This window comes from Ictidomys tridecemlineatus, chromosome 5 (assembly GCF_052094955.1).
Source record: "Ictidomys tridecemlineatus isolate mIctTri1 chromosome 5, mIctTri1.hap1, whole genome shotgun sequence".
Classification (NCBI taxonomy): domain Eukaryota; kingdom Metazoa; phylum Chordata; class Mammalia; order Rodentia; family Sciuridae; genus Ictidomys; species Ictidomys tridecemlineatus.
In genome coordinates, this window is record NC_135481.1 from 21,965,747 (window position 1) to 21,986,852 (window position 21,106).

A 21,106-nucleotide genomic window follows, 5' to 3' on the forward strand; every position below is an offset into this window, starting at 1 on the left:
AGTCTTACATGTTCCCTTTCCATACATTTTATGAGGTCAAAAGCAGCTTGGATATAAACAATTTATAAACAATTACATCTTTGGCTATTTCGTTTTCAAATACTACTAATCTTTGGTTTAATAGAAGAATCTCTGTTATCCTTGTGATTTAATTGATGGACCAAAGAAAATCAGACACTTCACATAAAATGGAACTTATGAACCACTGAAGTCTGAGTAGTAGCTACTACATAATACAAATAGTAAAATATAGACTTTTTGGTTTTGTTTGGAAAGGAAATAGCAGAGGGTGAAGAGTGACATTGTCATTTGAGTTTATAATTTGAAAGCATAAAAAATGAGTGAAATAAAAAGATTACCATATGAGTCTCACCAGATGCCACCCCCTGCCTACCCTGCAATCTTTTGCGTGACTTCACCTTGGTGTTTAAAAGCCACTGCAATGAAAAAGCGATATTAAAAATGGCGTGTTATCATAGTAGGAAGTATGACAAATATGTGGTGTCTTCGGAAATTGCAAAATATTTTCTTATCCATTTTGATACCTTGCTCTTACAATGTATGAAGCCAAAAAAAATATATAACAAATACTGCTTTAAAATGAGCCAATTCTCTGATGCTTTGTTTGTTTCTTAAATTAATTCATGGGCAATGAATGGGGGGCAGTAAGAATAAAAAATACACTCTGGTGATAGCGAATACTATTTCCTACCTAAGAAAATAGATTATTTTCTATTATTGTCTATTCCGCACACTTGATTGCATAGAGCAAGAAAGTGGATGGTAGTTCTGTCTTTTAATGGGATACTGATTTCACTCTACACAACATGCTTCATTCCTCCCGACTTGGGTGTTTTGTGGTTGCTTGTAATGTAGTCAGGCAACAGACTCAGACCATGAAAAGGCTACCTGTTATCAAACACATTAACAGTGCCAGAGATTCTCTTACTTTTGTCAACAAGACCTTGTTAAACTTGCATATCTAAGGAGTTCATTGGGAGCAGTGTAAAGCTGCTCTGATGTCACTATATTCTTATCCACAACATTATTTTGAACCAACACAATGTTACCTTTCAGGGTAATAGCTATACTCCTTGCCTCCCAAAGCTTGAGCATTTCATCATTAGCTTGTAATGTTTCTCAGAAAGGAACACCTTCTCCCTGGGAAGTTAGAATGTCCTGACTTCAACACATTCAGGCCACCTGTTCATTTAAGAGTGTTATGGGGACCAGGGATATGTCTCAACTATAGAGTTCTTGCCCAGCATATCCAAGCCTTAGGTTAGATCCCCCAACACCGCTAAACAATAACAACAGAAAGAATCCAGAGGGCGGTCTGGTGTGTGATTATGTAGTCTGTTTGGCCCCCAGAGATTTCTTTATGGAAACATACTCGCACAATGCCTGCGTGCCAGAGAGTGGAAAGTCATGGTCTCGGCAGGGAAATGACTGCCGCGCTCATGGAGACAGCGTCTTCACATGGCTGACATTAATGACAACCCAATGCTGTGCACTCACGGAGGGTTTTCATTTCAGAAGAACATCAAAACCACTGACTCCTTTCAAGTCGTCTTCTTTTACTGCGAAACCAGAAACCATGTGGACGGCTTCTTTCAGTAATAACCTGTGTCCCAGCTGCAGGCCGTATAAACTCCTCGTCATATAATTTTCTAATTTGTGTGTAGGTAGTTGTAGCAAACAACTTAGTTTATTTCGGAACATGACATCAGAGAGCATGTTTGCATCAGTGGTGAGGGGTAATGAAATCAGAGGTTCCACCGAATCCACCCTAATTGAAATGGGTATTGTCAAGAGAAAGCTCAGAGTTTCCTCCCAAAGTCATTGGCATTATTAGGTAATGAGGCCGATTTTATTTTAACAAATGTACTAAGAGGTATGCTTTCATGTGAACGTTGCCCCTTCAAAGCAGTCAAGTGGGGAGGCTGAACATCTGTGCCAGTAACTCTGTTCCTGCCAAAAGCTGATGTGTAATCCCTCTTCTGGATTCGCCTTCCCTCTGTTAGCAATGTTTGGATATTCTACAGAGTGGCCGTGGTTCTCCTGGAAAAGTGAACTTGATATCTGAGACAACCAATATAGTTAACGTGTTAAAAAAGGTAAATAAAATGGTCCAGACCTTTTCCTTAAACTGACTGAAAGAAAGAAAGGCTGGAGGTATATCTCAAGGGTAGAGCATGTTGCCTAGCATGTCTGAGGCATGGGTTCCATCTCCAGCACCAACAACAACAACAACAAAAAGATGGAGAACTATCAATTGACTGATGTATCTTTCTCATCTCATTGGCACTGACAACAAAAGACATAGCACAAAGTAGTTCATGGCAGTGATGGCATCCGTACTTTCGAAGGTCAGTCCCCGTTTTGGTATGGAGGCTATTGCCAGTGACCTTGTTGGAAGAAACTATTGGCCACTAGCTTTATTCTTCCAGAAAATTGACAGAGTAGATCATGACAACAATGAGGGGAATTTGAAGGTTACCACGGATGCTGCCTAGAGCTTCTTCACACATGCCACTTGTGCCACAGATCCAGATGGCCGCCGCCTTGATTGGGCATGCTTCAGAGTATGTCAGAGTTACTACTCCCCTGACTAACGAAATTCTCTAGCAACCAGTAAGTGTGGGAAGCTGAATGGAGGGAGAACAAAAGGGAAACTCCTGCCCAAGAGGACCCAGAATGGTGACTTCTATTGTCGCAATCTGATGGTAATCACAGGATTCTGACTTCAGTCACCAGTTCAGAATTGTTAAGATACCACAAAACTGGGTCACGGGGTAGCTCGGTGGTTTCACTGTAGTCACATGGAGCTCCCTAATTTCCAGATCAGCAAACCTGTTAGGTAGCCGCAGCCACGAAGTCGAGAAGAGCGTGCACTGGGGAATCAGTGGATATTTTAGTTGTGACATTGACACTTTTCCCCAGGGGAAGTCCTTTATAACTATTAGTATTCTCTTCTATTTCACAGGTGGCTATGTTTGGGGATGTTGAAATGGGCTTTTAAGAAAGTTTTACTTTTTTAGGATTATAAGATGTTACTGAACAATATTCAGATCTACCACTTATGCTCCTGTCTCTGTGCCTTTCTCCTGGGGATTGCCTCAGCTTGTTGCAGATGGGGGAAAAATGGCCACACTGGAGTAAGATGAATGGCAGAGTTCCTGGAGAAATCACACTTGGGTCTGCCACTCACAATCTCAACTTAGCCCACTGGCCATTATAGCTATTGCTAAAGTATTTGTGACTAATTCCCCCTGGCTTAGCAATTCCTTTCTTAATAGACAGATCACGCATTCATTCAATTTGCAATTGGTACTGAATCAAAGTCTTGGAATATTAAAAGACATCATTAGGAAATGTGTTCATTGGCCCTCAGAGCCAACCATTTTCTTCTAGTTAATCCTTTTCTGCTCCCTACCTTTTGGTTGTAGTTGCATGTTCACAGTGATATAGAGGCTGCTCAGCCATCTGTCTAGTTGGGAGAGAGTGAGGAGCTGTGGTATCGGGTGGGACTGATGGCTCCATACTCCCCAGCTCCCTCACTGTTTTCCAATTTCAGGTTTCTCTACTTTAAGCTCATCCTTAAAGCCCCTTTGCAGAAAGTCTCTGGAATGGTACAATATAAAAAACTTTGACATAGATCCCCAAAGCAATTTATAAAATTACTCCAAAGTAAAACATTCTCTGACATTAGCAATGTCCAAAAGTCAAGAAAGAAAGGAAAGTAATAGAGTCAATCTAAAATGACTGTACTGTCTCATTGACAGTAAAATGTATCTCCTTAGCACCACTGACCTCAGTGGACGAGGAGAGAAAAAAGGCTTCCTTTCTCTTGTGGGTATAATAATTCATTCCCAAGGAGCATGTTTGAAGTGGCCTGCCATTTTTCTGGTAGAGCTACTTGCTTTTCTATTGATGGTGGCAAATTCCATGCTGAAGTAATCAGTTTACCTCTTCTGAAAGCTTAAAAAGTCCATTTTAAGAAGAGAAAAGTGGCCTCAGTAGAAATATTGTTTATTTTGAAGGCAGGGAGTGGGTAAGGACCAGTCAAACTTATCCTTGTGACATAATTTAAAGGATATTTAAGTTAATATTAATTCCTCATAGGTGCTAGCCATTCTTCTGCTTATTGGCCAGCAAGTTTGTGGCATGACTCATTTTTTAAAAAAGCTTATCAAAGATTATGTGTCGAAGAAAAAAGCCTCTCTCGGTCAGAATTTGAATTTAGTGTTAAGAATTTGAATTTAGTTATAAATATATAACCTTATTCAAATTTTTTTCCCTAGTCCTTAATTCTCTTTTTGGACTCCATTTCTTGCAATTGCTTTCAGTAACTGACTGCCTCAGGTCTCTTGAATAACAGTGAAGGCAAAATTCAGAGTTAGAAGTTCATCAGTTTCCTGGAAGACAGTACTGCCCTGCCACCACACTGGGCATCAGTTCCCCAGCACCTTACAGGGAAGTCTCTTTTTTGAAGAGTACATGTTTGTGATACCACCAGACCCTGCCTCCAAAGGTTTTTCTGTGTCCCACTAGCCCTGGTCTTGATCCTTCATATCTAGTACCCAAGACAGTTGTACTTGGAAATTATGTAGCATAAGGACCTAAAATGCTTTGCAGATAGCAAAGATGTTTTGGAAAATGTATAACAATGGGAAATAGATTTGTGTCACTGATGCTACCAACTATGGGCTTTGCCTCTGTCAATTTAAAGCAGAAATGTGCCATTAGTGGCCTTCAAAGAGAGACCGGGAAAAAAAAATGAAACCCTGTCCCAACACATTCCATTGAAATTGTTTACATTGAAGGGGGAACGGGAATCTTTCTTTTCCCATCAACACCATGTTAGCCTTGTTTGCCTGGTGTCTTCTCTCATGGTAGGGTATGTTATTAAGAGGGATTCTATTTGACTGACAGTAGTAAATATTACTTCTAAAATAAGGAAAAAATGTGTGGGGGGAAGTGATTTGTTGATTAGAAACAGAATATTCTAGCCCCAGCAGGCACTCTGAAAGAACTTTAACTTTGACTCTTAAAGGGAATATTTGGGTATATTCCCTTTTCTAAGCCAAAACGCAATGAAAATGGACAAATTGGCTGCCAGGTGGGCCACCCTTCCACTTTCTATCCATTTTCTGTGAGTGAATGGCACTTGCTGAGCTTTGCCATAAAAGGGTGCCCCTGCTGTTGGGGAGGCGATGATTCAACTCACTCCTGGTCATCATGTCACAGGGCCGGATCTGGATGTTTATCTAGCACAACACTATGTACCTAAGAACAGATGAGGAAGCTGAGCCCTGGAGTAAGGTGGTCACAGAGCTTGGCATGTGTCTGGTTAACTCATTTCGCAGGCTGTTGTGGACATCTCCACGTCTTTCCCCCACTTGACCACAGTGTGTGAGGCCTCACTCCCACTTCCTCCACTTATCACCTCTCCAAGATGCCAACCCCCTTGTGGGCTTTCCCTAGAAAGAAACACTGGTTTCCTTCAATTGTGCTTTGGACCTGGTTAGGATTGCTTCTCACATTAGGTCTCTGCATTAGAAACAGAGCTACTAAACAACATGCCTGTATTCAAATGGAGCATCATGATTTTTCCCTTTCCATTGTTCTGATAGGTCCTTCAACTCCTAAGCACCCCTGTCCTTAAAAAATCGGTGGTAGCAATGATAACAGCTAATACTTGATGAGCATTTACTATGTGCTAGACACCGAGTCTGTAGGCACTTTACTTGTATACCCTATAATAATGAGGTAACGTTCATTTTAAAGACCAGCAAGCAGTCAGAGTTTAAGAAAGCTCTCAGTTTCACATAGCTAGGAAGAAACAGGGCAGGGATTTGAGCCCAGACTCTCGAGTTTGCCAATCGAATGTCCGCACTTTACTTCAAAGTTGTACTCAACTCTCTTCCTTCTTCTTTTAAGTCTTTGTTTGCATCTGTAATTGATATGCAGCGAAACTGGTGAACAAGATGAGGTGTGCTAGTGGGTTCGATGCATCCTTTTCATGTCTCTGGTACCTAGTCATAGTGGCTTCTTAGCATGTGGTAGTGGGACTAGCAACTGGATGAGCCTGTGGGTGAGTGAGGTGTGTTTCTGTGTGAGTGTGTGGAGCATGTGTGTGGTGTAAGAATATGGTGTCTGATGTGTATGTGCGTGCGTGTGTGTTCATACATGGTATGTAAGTATAGTGTGTGTGGTGCGCATCTGGTGTATGGATAGTGTGCCTACATGGTATGTGAGCCTGTGGTGTGATAGATGGTAGCAGCCATTGGCATTAAAAAGAACCTGCTATTCTGAGCTCTGGCTGTGACAGTAAGATGTGCCTGTAGCAGCTGTTAGCAATCAGAGTGTGTTTCCATCTGATGTGAAATGTGCTGCCATCACTTGTGAAATGGATTTCAAAACCTTGCTGTCCTAAAGTACCAAACTGTGTGAATGATACACTTTTACTGCACATTAGAAAAATTCACTTATTCCAGTGATAACTTATTCACTTAAGCTATCTTCAATGACAAAGACACATACCGTCCAACACAGGATAGCTGGTAGGGGTGTGTGTAGCACAGTCATACAATGTCATTGGAAATGTTTGTCTCTGCAGGCAAAAGAAGCATTTTGGACTGTAGGTTCAGAAACTGAAAATGGAACAGGAAGAACAGTGCCCTGTGCCTCATTTTGCTATCTCTACAGGCTACTGCTTTCTTGCTTCACCTCTGTGCATGACTTACATAAAAACAAAAGGCTTCAAGATAACATCCAGGATATACACTTCCTTTTACTAAGAAAAAAAATTGACATTTATTAGACGTTATAGTATGTGAATTGATGCTTAGATGTCAGACCTTCTTAAAATAAATCTGACAGTCTCTTAGCTTGGTGCAGAGCATTCCTTCTCCTCATGTCTCACAACGACTTAATGTCCCCAAGGCTCTACTGCCTTCTTCTATATTTCCCTTTCGCACTAAGAAATGGCCACCAGCTTCTGCTGTTTCCCCTTGGGAATGGACATAGAAACAAATGTTTGCTATCAGCAAATATTGTTAGCCCTTCTCTGGTTGAACTCATGTATTATAACTAAAAATGTAAATGTTCCTTTAATTAGCAAGTTTAAAGAACATACCATCTGAGAGGTAGTCAGAAAATACTCCTCGTGTCATTAGTCCAGGCATTCCTATGCCTAGTTGAATTGATTGTCTTATAAAAGGGAAATTAAAAAAAAAAAAAAACTACAATTGAACTGCAATCTAGAAATAGTGCTGTAACGTATTTGAAGGCTCAGAACTTGCTACAACCATTGTTTGGATGTTGTTGGTTATGTCCTTAAAGGTGGAGGTAGAGAAGGAATTTATCATCTAGGATTTGATCACTAATTCATCAAGATCTTACAATCTTAAAATGATTAATAAGTCAACATCCATGCTTCCTCTTCTGATAAGCCTGAATAATTTGCTTGTGATTTTTAATAAACACTAGATCCTTCTCTGATCTTTTATCTGGAGATCCATTCCCCTGTTAATTCTAGGGAGACCTCTTGGAAATGGGAAATGGCACACAGGTGGAGTAGAGAGATGGGATGTAGCAAAAATCCTCATAATCATTCTCACCCACCAAGATGGTCTGTGGACTAAGGAGGTTTATATTTCATGACTGTTCCCGCGACTGCAGATGTGCTCTTTTTAGTCTATGGCTCCACATAGATCGACGTAAATGCATTTTTTAAGGCTTAAAGTTACAAGTTTTTTCCAGTTTTTCACCATGAATCCAAAGTTTATTTGGTTGAGGAATATTTCTTAAATGACATAATCTACTATTTGATGAGCAGTAACTGATCTCAAAAAAACCACACAAGCTACTATGGAAAGAAACAATGGGTTCCTTTGCCTGGTAAACTTTTATGACTTAACCTGGATTCTTGTGACTTTGACCCACTTCTACACATCTTAATCCAGCTGGTTTTTGTGAATGGCATGGCTAGGAGGTCACAGAATCACCCCATTGGAATTAACATTCAGTGGCTGACTTTTTAGGCAGATAACTTTGACCTCTTAAGAAATGAATACTCCTGAGGCAAGAAGAATGATTTGAATTATTTACTCAGAGAATTATCATACTGTCTGCCAAGTATACAATGGGTGAAACTCATATAAAGCCATAGGACAGATAGATTTTTAAACAAATATCCTAAAACCCATTTCCACGTCAACAGATTTTTCCATGTTTGGACTTGGAATTGAATCACATGGGTGTTCATTTTTGTATCATCATATGTATCCATTATTTTTTAAAAGCTTCTAAATTGAAATACCAAGATCATAAAATGCATATTGCTTTCAGTATGCATAGGCAGGTGTGAACTTAAAAGAGCTGTAAAATAGAGCGGTTATCTCCTGGGTTTAGGTGTGAGAATTTTGGTATAATTGTGTAAAATAAGATTGTGTCATGAAACACAGTAATTCTGATGCTTTTGGTTGAGCAGAAACTAGATAAGATCTCCAGATTTTGGTTTGGCTTTAAAGATACCCTTTTTTGTTGTTGTGAAAAATAGACTTTGAATGATGACAGCAAAGAGCTGACCCCGTTGCTTTCAACTGTGAGGTAAGGAAGACTTAACCTAAATGTGGTGTAATTGTTCTTACTAAGGGGGAAAAAGGAATTGGTATCTCAAGTGAGGTTGATTGCTAGAAAAGATTAGATGCAGTTCTGTGAGTCAGATGACATTTTGCATCTAGTACTGTCCAGAATTATATAAGGGACACCTATTGTTGGAAAAGAAGTTATTAGAAGTTTCCCTTGAGCATCGTCTAACAAATTAGTAAAGTAAAATGAATTCTTTTCCCACTAATATGAAAGAACACTTAACCCACACCGAGAATTTCAGAGAAGATTTTTTTGTTGTTGTTATTGTTATATGTCTCTGATGCCAGGGTCTTAAAAAATCTTTTAAGAACTCAGGGCTGGGGTTGTAGCTCAGTGGTGGAATACTTGCCTAGCATATGTGAGGCACTGGGTTTGATCCTCCAGCACCAGATAAAAATGAATAAATAAATAAATAAAGGTATAAAAAAACTTCAAGAATTTTATGTTGTGGGGGCAGATATTTGTTTCTAGAATATTAGAAGGACCTTATTCCAACTGGGAATAATTGGCTAAATGGCCAGTTACTTTTGTCTTGGCTCTTGATTTCACATAACCACACAAATTCTTAACAACAAATAAGTTCCTTTATTAAGAGACAGGGGTTTGGTTTGGAGAAATAAAAGAGGAAAAGAACGGTATTGGTCATCTTGATAGCATCATATTTTGGGAGTGAGAACTTATTCGGTTTATCAGCTCACCAGATAAGTAGAATGAAGTATTTGTCATCAGAAGCTTCTACTTTTGCTGGTTGATTTTTGAGTTTTTGTTTTTGTTTGTGGTAATGGGAATTTGAGGCAGTCTTTCACACATGCTAGGCAAGCATTCAACCAGTGACCTAAGTCACCAGCCCTTATTTTTATTTAAAAACAGGGTCTCAGCCTCAAACTTTCAGTTTCCCTGCCTCAGCCTCGTGAGTCCCTGGATTATAGCCTGATTGGGTTAAATTATTTTACTGAAGGTTTAATTGGTTACTAGATAGTTACCAAAAAAAAGATAGTCAGTTGCTTTAAACTTAGACATTTTGTGCACTACTGTATTGTAGGAAATTTTAGAGACAACTGGATCTAAAAATCTAGACCATCCACTCTTCCTCTATGTGAAAAATCCTTTTCCTCTCTAAGTTGACAGAATTTTCCCTGTCTAGGGACAAACATGCTCATTTGGATTTGGCTTTTAGAAACTACGCATCATGGAATATGAGTCAGTTTCTCAGGAAAGTTTAATCAAGTAGGTATGGAAACATATTTCAAAGAATTCATATTCATCTCCCACTGTCAGAATTACCCACATATTCACAGAAAGCCTCATGAGAGGATATGCGAGGCTTCCTTATTCTTTGGAGATTTTCTGCATACACAGTTCAGCTTTCTCTGAATTCAGTTGGGACATTCTGGCCTAGTGTTTTAACTCTCATGCACCTAAGTCTTACTGAAGGAAAACGGTCCAAGTTCTAGACTTTCAATTTTGCCTATCCTTAGTTTGCAAATAGCTGTCAAATTACAGTGAAAATCACAATCAAGTTAAAGCTTTTGACAAGTGCCTTAACAATGGATAAAGGACTTTTGGGAATAGGGACACAGTAAGGTGCAGGATTTTTTAAAAGCTATAATTTATCAGGATTGTTGAAGTCATATCAACTAAGACTTGGGATGTCAGAGGCTGACATGTATGTTTACTGTGTTTAGCAAGTGGAAATCATGCCATTTACTGTTTAAAAAGTTCAGTTCAGTGACTTTGCATGTGATACTTGTCATAGAGAAGTGACTTTACATCTAAATTCTCTTTTTATTCAGGTTGAGACTAAGCTGGACCCATCAGTCCTCAGAAAGGCATTTTAAAAATGAACAATTTTTTAAATTTAGATACATATAGCTCACAGATGAAAATGATAGTCCTATGTGATTTTTATTCTTTGTGGCTGAGCATGTTGTGGGTAGTGAGGGTACAGCGTCCTGGTTCTTGCCAAGAATGATATACCAAGCCTCCTGAAGCTTCCCATTTATATAGGTTTTTCATCTTCAAAGAGACTTGAAAGCATTCATTTGCCACCACCTGCCTGGGAGGTAAGAATTATTCCCATTTTATAGATGGAGGAAGTGGAGATGTAAGTGACTTGCCTGGGGCCACCCACAGAGTCAGGTGTCAAAGGGAGACTTGGCAGGGCCCATATTAGCTAAATTGATCCCCAGCCATTTCTCTCTGGTGTCATTTTCCCCATGAGAGCTCCAGATTGCTGGTGAGGCATCAAATAATCTGGAACAGAAAAGAAACACCAAGTGTGCCTTTTTGTGTGTGACTGTTTCTACAAGTAAACCCTGGGAAATTTAGACCTAAAAAAGAAGCCAATGAGCCTCCCTGAGGCTCAATTTTCACATCTGTAAAATGGGAATAAAAATACCCATCTGCTCCTTCAGGGACAGACGAGCACTAAACTCTGAACAACCTAATGAGGTGAAAGTCTTTTTAAGCCATATAAAACTCTGCAAATATCAGGTGTTACTCTTTCCTGAAATAGCTTAAGACTGCTTACAGAGGGGTAGAGCTTTTCTTAGATGTCTAATTATTTTGGTGATGTACAGCAAGGATTAATATTTTCATGAAAGAATCCAAAAATCAAGGAAAGAAAAGACAATACTGGGGGGAAACTTAGCATTATATGTGCCATATATTTAGTAGACAAAATGGCAACAAGTTGACTATTAGTTTGCATCTTATGCTGTGGGATTATTGAGCATGCCTGGGTTAGGGAATGTAGCCACAGTAGTACTCCAAGCCACTGTCCAGGATGACAGTCTATTCCTCGCCCACGGTGGAGAAGAAGTGAGAGCACTCTACAAATCCACATGGTGAGTTGGAGCCTTCCATGGCAGCAGTGACTTGAGTGGAGAGAAGCCATTTGCTCCCTGAATGTTCCTACTCCAGTCCACAGAGCACCTTTGCACACCATAGATGAAGGCACCACATCTGGAAGGGTGGTTTAAAAAAAAAAAAAGGAGCCCATCTGAATAGACAAGTCAGAGAAAAGCTCCCTCATGCCAGATGGTTGCAGCCACTCCCAAGAGAGCTCACAGCCAGGTACACCTCAGCACCCACCTTTGCCCTCTCAGCTGCGCTCCACTGGGCAGGTCTCAACCTGCACAACCGTCTTTGGAGGCCCTCAAACTAAAAGAGCCACGAAACTGTAGAAGCCAGGCATTCCCAAAGTCGCTCCAGGGAGAAAGGTGAAGACTCCACGGCTTTCTGCCAGCCAGCCTTGACACGCAGGCCCGGCTGCCATTTGGGCAGCTGCTGAAGCCTTTAATACTGCAGCAGTTCTAAACAGGGATAAAATAAAGTGACTAATCCATAAAGGACTCAAGCCCATTTTACTGAAAATAAAATCAAATGCCTTGGGGTTTTTCTTTTTAATCTTTATTGGTTTTTCTGCTTACAAAAGTAATGCATGCTGGTTGTAAAATATTCAAACATTAGAGAAACATATAACATAGCAAGTGGAAAGTCCTCCATATTCTCAGCCTTCCAGGAAAAAAACTACCATCAACAGATTTGTGTAAAAGATAGATACTTGTTTTTTTTTTTCCCCAAGCTGTAGTTCTTTAACATTTTTGCAACACAAAAAATTGATTGACATTCATATGTGTGATAGACATACTCATGGGTGTACCCCAGGTTTGGCCACTGGCCATTTCCTGACAGCAAGCAATAACCCCACCCCCATTCAGTCCTTTTCAAGAATGTCTATGGTGTGCAAATGAGCTAGGCGAAAAGATACTACTGGGGTGGTAGTAGTATGGTTGTTTATTTTTATATGAACCAGTTAAAAAATTTTCACTTTTTTTTTTTACCATTATTTGTGACAAATTCCTTGTGACACTTTCCACAGCTGATTTTGACAAGCACTATGCTAAAGCAAACAGTTAAGTGCCACTGTTGTGAAGGATTGCTGTAGTAGCTGGTACAGACTGCCTGTCACAGTATTTGGAGGATAAGCAGCTTTTCTCTATCCCCACTTCGGAAAGAGCTTAAAGTGTGGAGAAAAGAATTTCATTTTGCTATAAGGCAGGATTCCTTATCAACAACAACAATAATAATAACTACTGTTTATTGAAGGCCAACTATTTCTAAGAACTGTGTGATGCATACATATAGAAAATACATACATAAAATGAGCATATATAAACCTTCTAGAGATGCTGTGTCACTTGTACATTGTATCAACGAATCTTCATAAATGAAACTGAGGCTTAAAGAGGTTAAGTAATTTATTTGCCCAGCTGTAAGAATCATTAACCTTGGCATTGGTCACTTTACAGTCAAATATTCTGGGCTGCGAGTATGGTTCAGTGTTGAAACACTTGCTTAGCACACATGAGGCTGTGTGTTTGATCCCAAGACTGAAAAAAAAACAAAAAAGTATTCTACCTGGAATTTTGCAAAATCGAGAGAGCCAAAAAAGTTAATAGTTACTTTCAGTTATAAACAAGCAGATAAATCCCAGAAAGGGGTTGGGCACAGTGGCTCACACCTATGATCTCAGAAGTTTGGGAAGCTGAGGCAGGAGGATTACAAGTTTAACACCAGGCTCAGCAATTTAGTGAGATCCTGTCTCAAAATGATAAAAACAAATAAATTAATTAATAAAAAGGCCTAGGGATATGGCTCAGAGTAAGTGTTCAATCCCTGATACAAAAAAAAAAAAGAAAATCTTAACTTTTGAATTTAAACAAAAAGACAAAATGTGACCAAATCTCAGACTTACCATTTTCTACCTGATTTTGACAAGTTAATAAGCCTCTCTGAACTTCTGTTTTCTCATCTAAATGATGGAGATAATAATAGTAGTGACGATGATATTAACAATAATAATACCTATTTCACAAAAATAAGATAATGCCTGACACATTGTAAGTACAAATATATGTTCACTATCATTGGTGATTATAATCCCATTAGATTATTATCAAGAGAACACTGCTCACCCACAGAATGAAGTGATGGGTGCCTCTCTTGTACAACTTTAATTTGGGGGCAGATTGGGCATTGCACTCTGGATCAGTGTAACTCCCAAGATAGGTCCTGAGGCGTAAATGAGATGTTAAGAATGTCAGTGCCCATGTTCTTGACCTTTTATAGTTAAAAATAAAAATCTAACATTTTGTGTTGATACAACACTAAATGACTGCCCAGCCCCAGGACCACTTGGTTAATTAGCATGCTTGTATTCCAGGGTTTCCTGCTGCCACTTGTTGTCCGCTCCAGAAATTTGCCTCTGCAGGTGTGGAGAGTCTTTTTGAATTACTTAGATATGTGAAAGCAGATTATTCAGGCAATAGAGCTGAAAACATGGGCAAATTAGAATTTTTCATAGCAAGATTATTCATTGGGAAGCCAATTTGCAATGATGTGGATAAATCTTGCTTCAAATATTTCACTACATTAGGATAGTTATGAACGCTTGTGAAGGTTGACAATAGTGGTGTCTGACAGAACTGGTATTTGCAAATGATGGCTGAGTTCCTGTGTGCGGTAAATGTCTGGGCCAAGGTTCATAATTTATGTTGAAAGAATATTATTTTGAGAAGACACAACACCGTGACCTGGTAGAAAATACAAAACATGAAGGGATGCAAGGCAAAGGGATTTTTATCTTTTTCCTTTTCTTGGATGGAAAACTCAAATTTAACCCAGGTATGGTGGTACACATGTATAATCCCAGCAGCTCAGGAGGCTAAGGCAAGAGGATCACAAGTTTGAGGCCAGCTTCAACAACTTAGCAAGTCTCTAAGCAACTTTATGAGACCCTGTCTCAAAATTTAAAAAATTTTGGATGTGACTCAGTGGTTAAGCACCTCTGGGTTTAATACCTGGTACCTAAACAAAAATCTCAAACTCAAGATTGTTCATTGGGAAGCCAATTTGCAATGATGTGGATAAGTCTTGCTTTATTGTACTATACTATCTTCCTTTTGAAAACTGTGCAAGCCCTTGATTACATTTTTTTCTCATTGATTAATTTGATTCTACAAATTGAGTAAAAGTGGGGATGGGAGGCTTCAGTGCATCATGGGATTAAGTGGAGAGATGAGTAAGTGCCCTGTTCTGTTCTGCAAATGGTTGCTGTCTGGAAATATCAACATGTCTGATAAGATTGCATTCAGAGGGTTTGCTTTTGAAGCAGGTAGATTTCAGCCATTTTTTAAAGAGTACTGACAATTGATATTGTCTTCTGAGATAATAGAGCCACACAGGGGTCAGCAGGTAGAGCAGTTTAATCTGACTGATCAAAATAACTGAAAGTTGCTTTGGAGAAATCTTTCCATTCCCTTACCATGAGATTCTTATTGAGGCATATTCTCACTGATTCTGATCCTTTAGCCAACATTGTCCACTGGAGCTAAGCACACACATAGTGGGGACAAACATGTAGGTGAATGGTCTCCCACTTGGACATAAAGTTAGTCTACAGTGAATCCATTCATGAATCCATTCATTGGATTCACTAAGCTTCATAGCCTCTCTGTCTCTTAGGTCCCAGCTTGGGTATCTTTGAAATCTGAAAGACACTGGGAACCTAAGCAAAGCTGAAGACCAATGGTATAGGAGCCTGACAGACCAGCAGTCCTGTTGCCGTGGCACCAGACTCTGGGTCTATGCTGCAACCAGTCTCCACCCTCTCCACACCAGACCATAAGCCATTCAGGTGGCAGTTCTGGGTCCACAAAGACACTCCCACGGTCACTCCCATCATGAACAGACCTCCCTATCTAGAATTTACAGGATTTCCAGAGCCATTAGCAAGCATTTTGGTCACTGCCTTAAACATCATTTCACTTCTGATTGACCATCGACTAAGAGCCCCCAACAAAGTGAACATCATTTTCCATATGACCCAGATGCAGCTTTACTCTTGCCCTTGCCCATATGTCCTGCCCAGGACTCTCATCTTCTTTTTTTTTTTTTTAAATATTTTTAGTTGTAGATGCGCACAATACCTTTATATATATTTATCTTTATGTGGTGCTGAGGATCGAATCTAATGCCCTCACATATGCTAGGCCAGTGCTCATCTACTGAGCTACAGCACAGCCCATTTCATGTTCTGAACAATATGCCTGATCTCCCCATTATTAAGGCAGATTGAAGATAATTCTTGAAAGGCCCAAGTTGAAGGTTAGTGTTGCTCTAGTTGCCTTGGGTAGTTTTGATGCTGACTTAAACTGCAAGGCCTAAACAGGTTGTATATCTTTGATTTCTGTGATTGTAGCTTGAGGTGAATTATAAGCAGAAGGAGTTCTGCTTTGGTCCTCTTTATTTCACATATAAATTCTGTTTAATAAGTAGTCCAAGTACTTTATGTCGCCTAATTATTCTGTTCCTTACAGGTCAGAGTGGAGGAGGCTAGTTCTCATTATAGACTAGTTAATTCAGGTGGGAAAATCCAGACAGTAACTCTCAGCTGATATCAGCTTTCAGAATTTCTCACTGGCTTTTTTGAGTCTGAAAATGTTGAGCCTCCCCACTGCCCGCCCCCTCTCTCTCAACAATCTGTGGCAAAAGCCTTTCCATTGACTATATTAAAAATATTGGAAGAGCCACTAAATATGAGACATTGTTATATTTCATAATTCATACAGAATTTTTCTTGAAATCAAGTACAGCACTAATGGGGAGGCCGAATTGCGAATGACAGTTTTTATGAAATTCAATTTTAAACATATTAAATTGCAAAACTCAGAATATAAATATTAGTACCATTACTGGGGTATTAGAGAGCCTCCAGATTCTGGAAAATACATTGGATATGAAGATATTGATCAATCTCTAAATCTGGACAAGTAAAGAAACTCAGTATGCCAGCACTAAAATAACTGATAGAAAACAGACCCCCTAGATAGCTTGCCCTCCATGAAAGTCGCCAGAGTTCCCATGGAAGAGAGTAAACAAGACACATGGCTTATAACAAGGTTAATCCAGTGGCTTCTTGTGTGCAGTATATATTAACTACAAAATTGCATCAAGTCCAAAGTAAGTCATGTGTAAGCCATCCCAGGATACGAGATGACGTAAGAAGAAAGAGTGGGCTGTGTGTGTGTGTGTGTGTGTGTGTGTGTGTATGTGACTTATATCATGCAGCATATTCTCTGGACAGAGTCCTTGCTCTGTGGAAGGCATAAGCTACTTAGAAGTTGTATAAAAATGAAATAGACTTTAGCTATTTGGGCACTTGGCAATTGTATGTGTGCATACTTCAGTGGACGTAACATGCCGTAGTGAAACTGTAGAAAGCAAATTTAGCCTAATGGAACATGCCAAGTAAACTGGGGACTGTTGCCATCCTGTCTGTGTGGCTCCACTTTGGTCTTCTTTATTTCACATAAATATTCTATTTAATAAGTGGTCTAAGCACTTTCTTTCGCTTAATTATTCTATTCCTTCAGTTACTTTTTAAATTCTTAATTGTGTTCTTTCTAACTTTATTCAAAATATAATGTATTTGCTCAGAAATGTGCTTTGTCACATTTGAGAATGTTGGTGTGATATGTTAATTATCTGGTTGGCCTTCCAGGAGGAGGCATCTTTAAATATTAATCGATTGGCTAAACACTTGCAAACTGAACCCAGAAATCAGTTTCCAATGTAAAAAACTCGAAAGCAACATATCCTATTTGTCAAGATCTGTCATTAATTCAGATAGGATATTAACTTTATGGTTGAAAGGTTTTGATTGTACACAAATGAACTAATTTTTAACATATGGCAACTACATTAATTTAAAAAAGATGAGTAAGGAATTCTTCCTTGCCATCATATGTAACTTATTAGTATTTTGAATTGAATCATTTTCCTAAGTAGACCTGACTTTTTGGAGTCTATTTTTCTCCATCAGTTGAGCTACAGTGCTCAGCCAAGACAGATTTATGGCCTTTTAAAAATAATGATGGAAAATGAGATCGGAGGAAACATTTTAGTATCTGCTTTGCTCTGAGGCCTAAACTGCGAACTCTCCAGTTCTTGAAGGCTTTGAAATGCTGATTCCAGTCTTCTTGTGGGTTCTTAAACACCTTCTCAAATGACCCATTTTAATAACCCGAAAGCTATTATATAACGAGCAGCCATAATTTAGTCCAGGGCTCTAGGGGGACCCTCACAGTTCAGCAATGAATAGTTAATGCAGTATAATGTTTAGCAGGTTATTAGTTTTCACTATACAAATGCTGATCAGGGAACGCTTTTATAAGGTGTTTAAAAGAAAATGTAATTAACTGGTTGCGTGCTTCTGTTGCAGCTCAAATTGAAATTATTCCATGCAAGATCTGTGGAGACAAATCATCAGGAATCCATTATGGTGTCATTACGTGTGAAGGCTGCAAGGTAAGCCTTTTAAATTGTTGTTGTTCTATTAATGTTAGAATGTATCTTTGTGATTTCTATTTTTTACTTATCCTATGTCTAAAAATTCAATTCCTTGGAATTTTGAATGATGATAAATGACAGGACCGAATAAATATTTTGGTGTTAAATTAGAATCCAAGAAGTTATATATACTTTGACTGCTCCCTTCAAACTATCAGGAGATGGGGAAAAGGTATTTGAGCATTGTTTATGTTTTTCACTTCCAATTCCAGAATTATTTGAACTGATGAGCTATCTCTTTGGCTATTGCCTTTTAAAAAGAGATAGCTCTAGTTTTCTGTGCTGTCCCTGTTATAAGATTTATAAAAAGATGTTTCCAGTAAGTTTGATTGGAGTGTGGTTGAGTTGTATTGTCAATGCACAGATGTTAACACATCTGGCCAAATTATGGGAAGGCTGTCAGGAAGCACTGAACTCTCATCCTGGACTCTCCACTTGTCCATGTTGTTTTGGGCCTTTCTCAGTTCAACAGTGACTCAGTTTCTTCATCTATAACTAGGCATAACCTGACCTTCCCTCCTTTTAGGACTATTCAAGTATAGACCGAGAATTGGCATACAAAGTTCTTATAATTGTAAAAATTCTACTTAAATCTAAATATTTTCATTATTATTGCTATTGTCACTATTTTTATCATTACTTACCTTAATCTTGGAGTAATGGATATAGCACATGCATAATGTGAGAATGGAAAATAAAGGTGTTTGTCCTAATAATTTAAGACCACCCCACACACACACAGATTACCTCTGTTATTCACATTTCAATTTATTAAGATTTAGATCCTCTTGGTTGTATTGGAAGTGCCTTGAGACTGCTTATAGGATAAAACAGCACAAAATAAATAGGAGAGAAGCTATTTAAGCATGCAGAAGGCCTCTGAGACAGCTGATTGCTACATCCAGACCTGAATTAGCCCTAAGGCTTTTTGAGATTGAGGCAAAAAATAAAATCGACAAATTTGGTTTGCTTTCCTTTAGTGAAACTAGAAAGTACAATCTCATAAAATACAAAATCACCTACAGACACAAATGATTGCTGAGAGACTTCAGGGAAATTAGTCTCATCATTTCTTTAATTCTTTGTTTTACTGTTAATCATCCTAACCTCATAGTTTAATTCTTCATTTCTCTGTTAATCATCATAACATTTGCCAATCTGTACATGTATAAATGCTTCATGTTGCTGTCATCTTCGTGAAGCTTAAGATTCCTGCCTGCTACCAAACATACTTAATACATTTTTTAAAATAAATTACCTGCCTTTCAGGAGTGGGGAGCTTCTATTTAGAGGCGATTTGAATTGTTCATCTCTGTGGTAAACTTCAAGGTTCTGGCTTACCAAAAAGGAAAAGAGAACATTATACCTTTTCTCTCTCAATTTGCTCTTCCTCAAAAGTAATTATTTCATTTCATTAAAAAAAATTAGCTAAACTGCCTGGGCTATGCCATCCCAGGATGCAGGAGAGTGATCTGCCGATGTCAGCTGTCACCCCGTGATCTTCAGAGTTGACTTGGCTGACGGGTTGGGCAGCTGTTGTCCTTCACCTCATCCTCACTCTGTGTTCATCCCCTCAAAGCCATGTCTCTGGTAGAAATGACATGGACTCTCTGAAAGAAAGGCATTTAGACAGCAGTGCTTGCCTACTAGGGGTCCCCAAGCACATGGAGATTTTTGTGGGTGGCATATGACTTCAGTGTTGTCTTAAAGGACAGGGCCCCAGGCAGCATCCTGGATACCAGTTCACTACTCTTTCCCTTCATTTTTCCCAAGAAACTTATCACTCCATCTGAGTCCATCAGTAATGTCACATGTAGTTTATGTGACAAAGTGAAGTGAATATCTGAGAATTAAGTCTAGGGAAAGGACAGGCAGGGGTCAAGGTGGTTGATTTTGTATGAAATACCCCAACAATTTGCAAGATTAATTACCAACATGCTATTCAATAAAACTGGCTATCGGAGTACCACTTGTGTTTCCATAGGTATAAAAAATGTAAACCTTTTTACTCGAAACAATTATCCAAAAATAAAAATACAAAAATCATAAGAACACAAAGGACAGCTATTATTTCACAGTTGTCGTTTTTGTAGATTCCCTTCCAGATTTTGTCCACATACGGTCTCAGTGCGAAGTGAATTTTAGTTATCTATGGTTCTGTATCTCTGCTCTGTTGACTTTATACAGTGAAAGCCAGTGAACAGTTAACATGTGATTTTATTAACAGACTTGAACTATGCCCTGGGATTTGTACAATGTTCTGTGAGAGTGGTTGTTGGGTTTATTTTTTTTGTTTTGTTTTGTTTTGTTTTGACACATGTATCTATTCTGCAATTTAGTTTCTCTCTGCTTTAACTAACAATTTTATTTCTAGTTATAGTGAAGCCAAGGGACTTCTACCCTTCATGTTAATTATTTATCATGTTGTAACCAGGTGAAGGTTGTTATATCATGACCAATTGTAAATAATTTATCTCAATGGTAGTATAATTAGACATAAAGAATACTTATAATTAGATATATCAAATAATATCTAGTGAGAGAAAAGCAAAGTGACTCCATCATTTTCTGAGCTAATAATTTTGTGAGTGTATTTCACATTGCATTTTAAAATCAACAACCTGAAACCATAAGAAACTAGAGAACTTGTTTACTGTTTGCTGAAATAATTATCTGTTTTCCCACATATTTGCTCAGGCGAACATTCCCTTTGCTATCTATGGACAGACAGTCCATCACTGTGCTTATATTATGCTCAGTAACCCAGGCAAGTACTCTACCACTAAGCCACATCCCTACCCCACCAGACTGCCTGGGTTGGAATCCCAGCTCTGCCACTGTCCAACTGAAGCACCCACTGAACAGCTCTGGGGGTCAGTCAGTTCCTCCATCTGTATAATGAGGATAGCAATTGTAGTTATATCATGGAGTTGACACAGGCTTTCAGGTAAAGCACTCAGGAGAGTGCCAGGCATGGAACAAGCACTTTCAAAGTGCTGGCTGCAGTTTATCATCATCCCAGGCCAAACTCCTT

General features: G+C 38.9%; 1 protein-coding gene across 2 annotated transcripts in view; it reads left to right on the plus strand.

Annotated features, from left to right (window-relative positions):
- Rora (RAR related orphan receptor A) overlaps positions 1–21,106 on the plus strand; it is a 671,520-nt gene that overhangs the window by 613,858 nt on the left and 36,556 nt on the right. For both annotated transcript variants that reach the window (XM_078049529.1, XM_078049530.1), the window contains one exon: positions 17,945–18,030. In XM_078049529.1, coding sequence (XP_077905655.1) covers positions 17,945–18,030 — 86 coding nt within the window. The remainder of the gene's footprint in view (positions 1–17,944; positions 18,031–21,106) is intronic.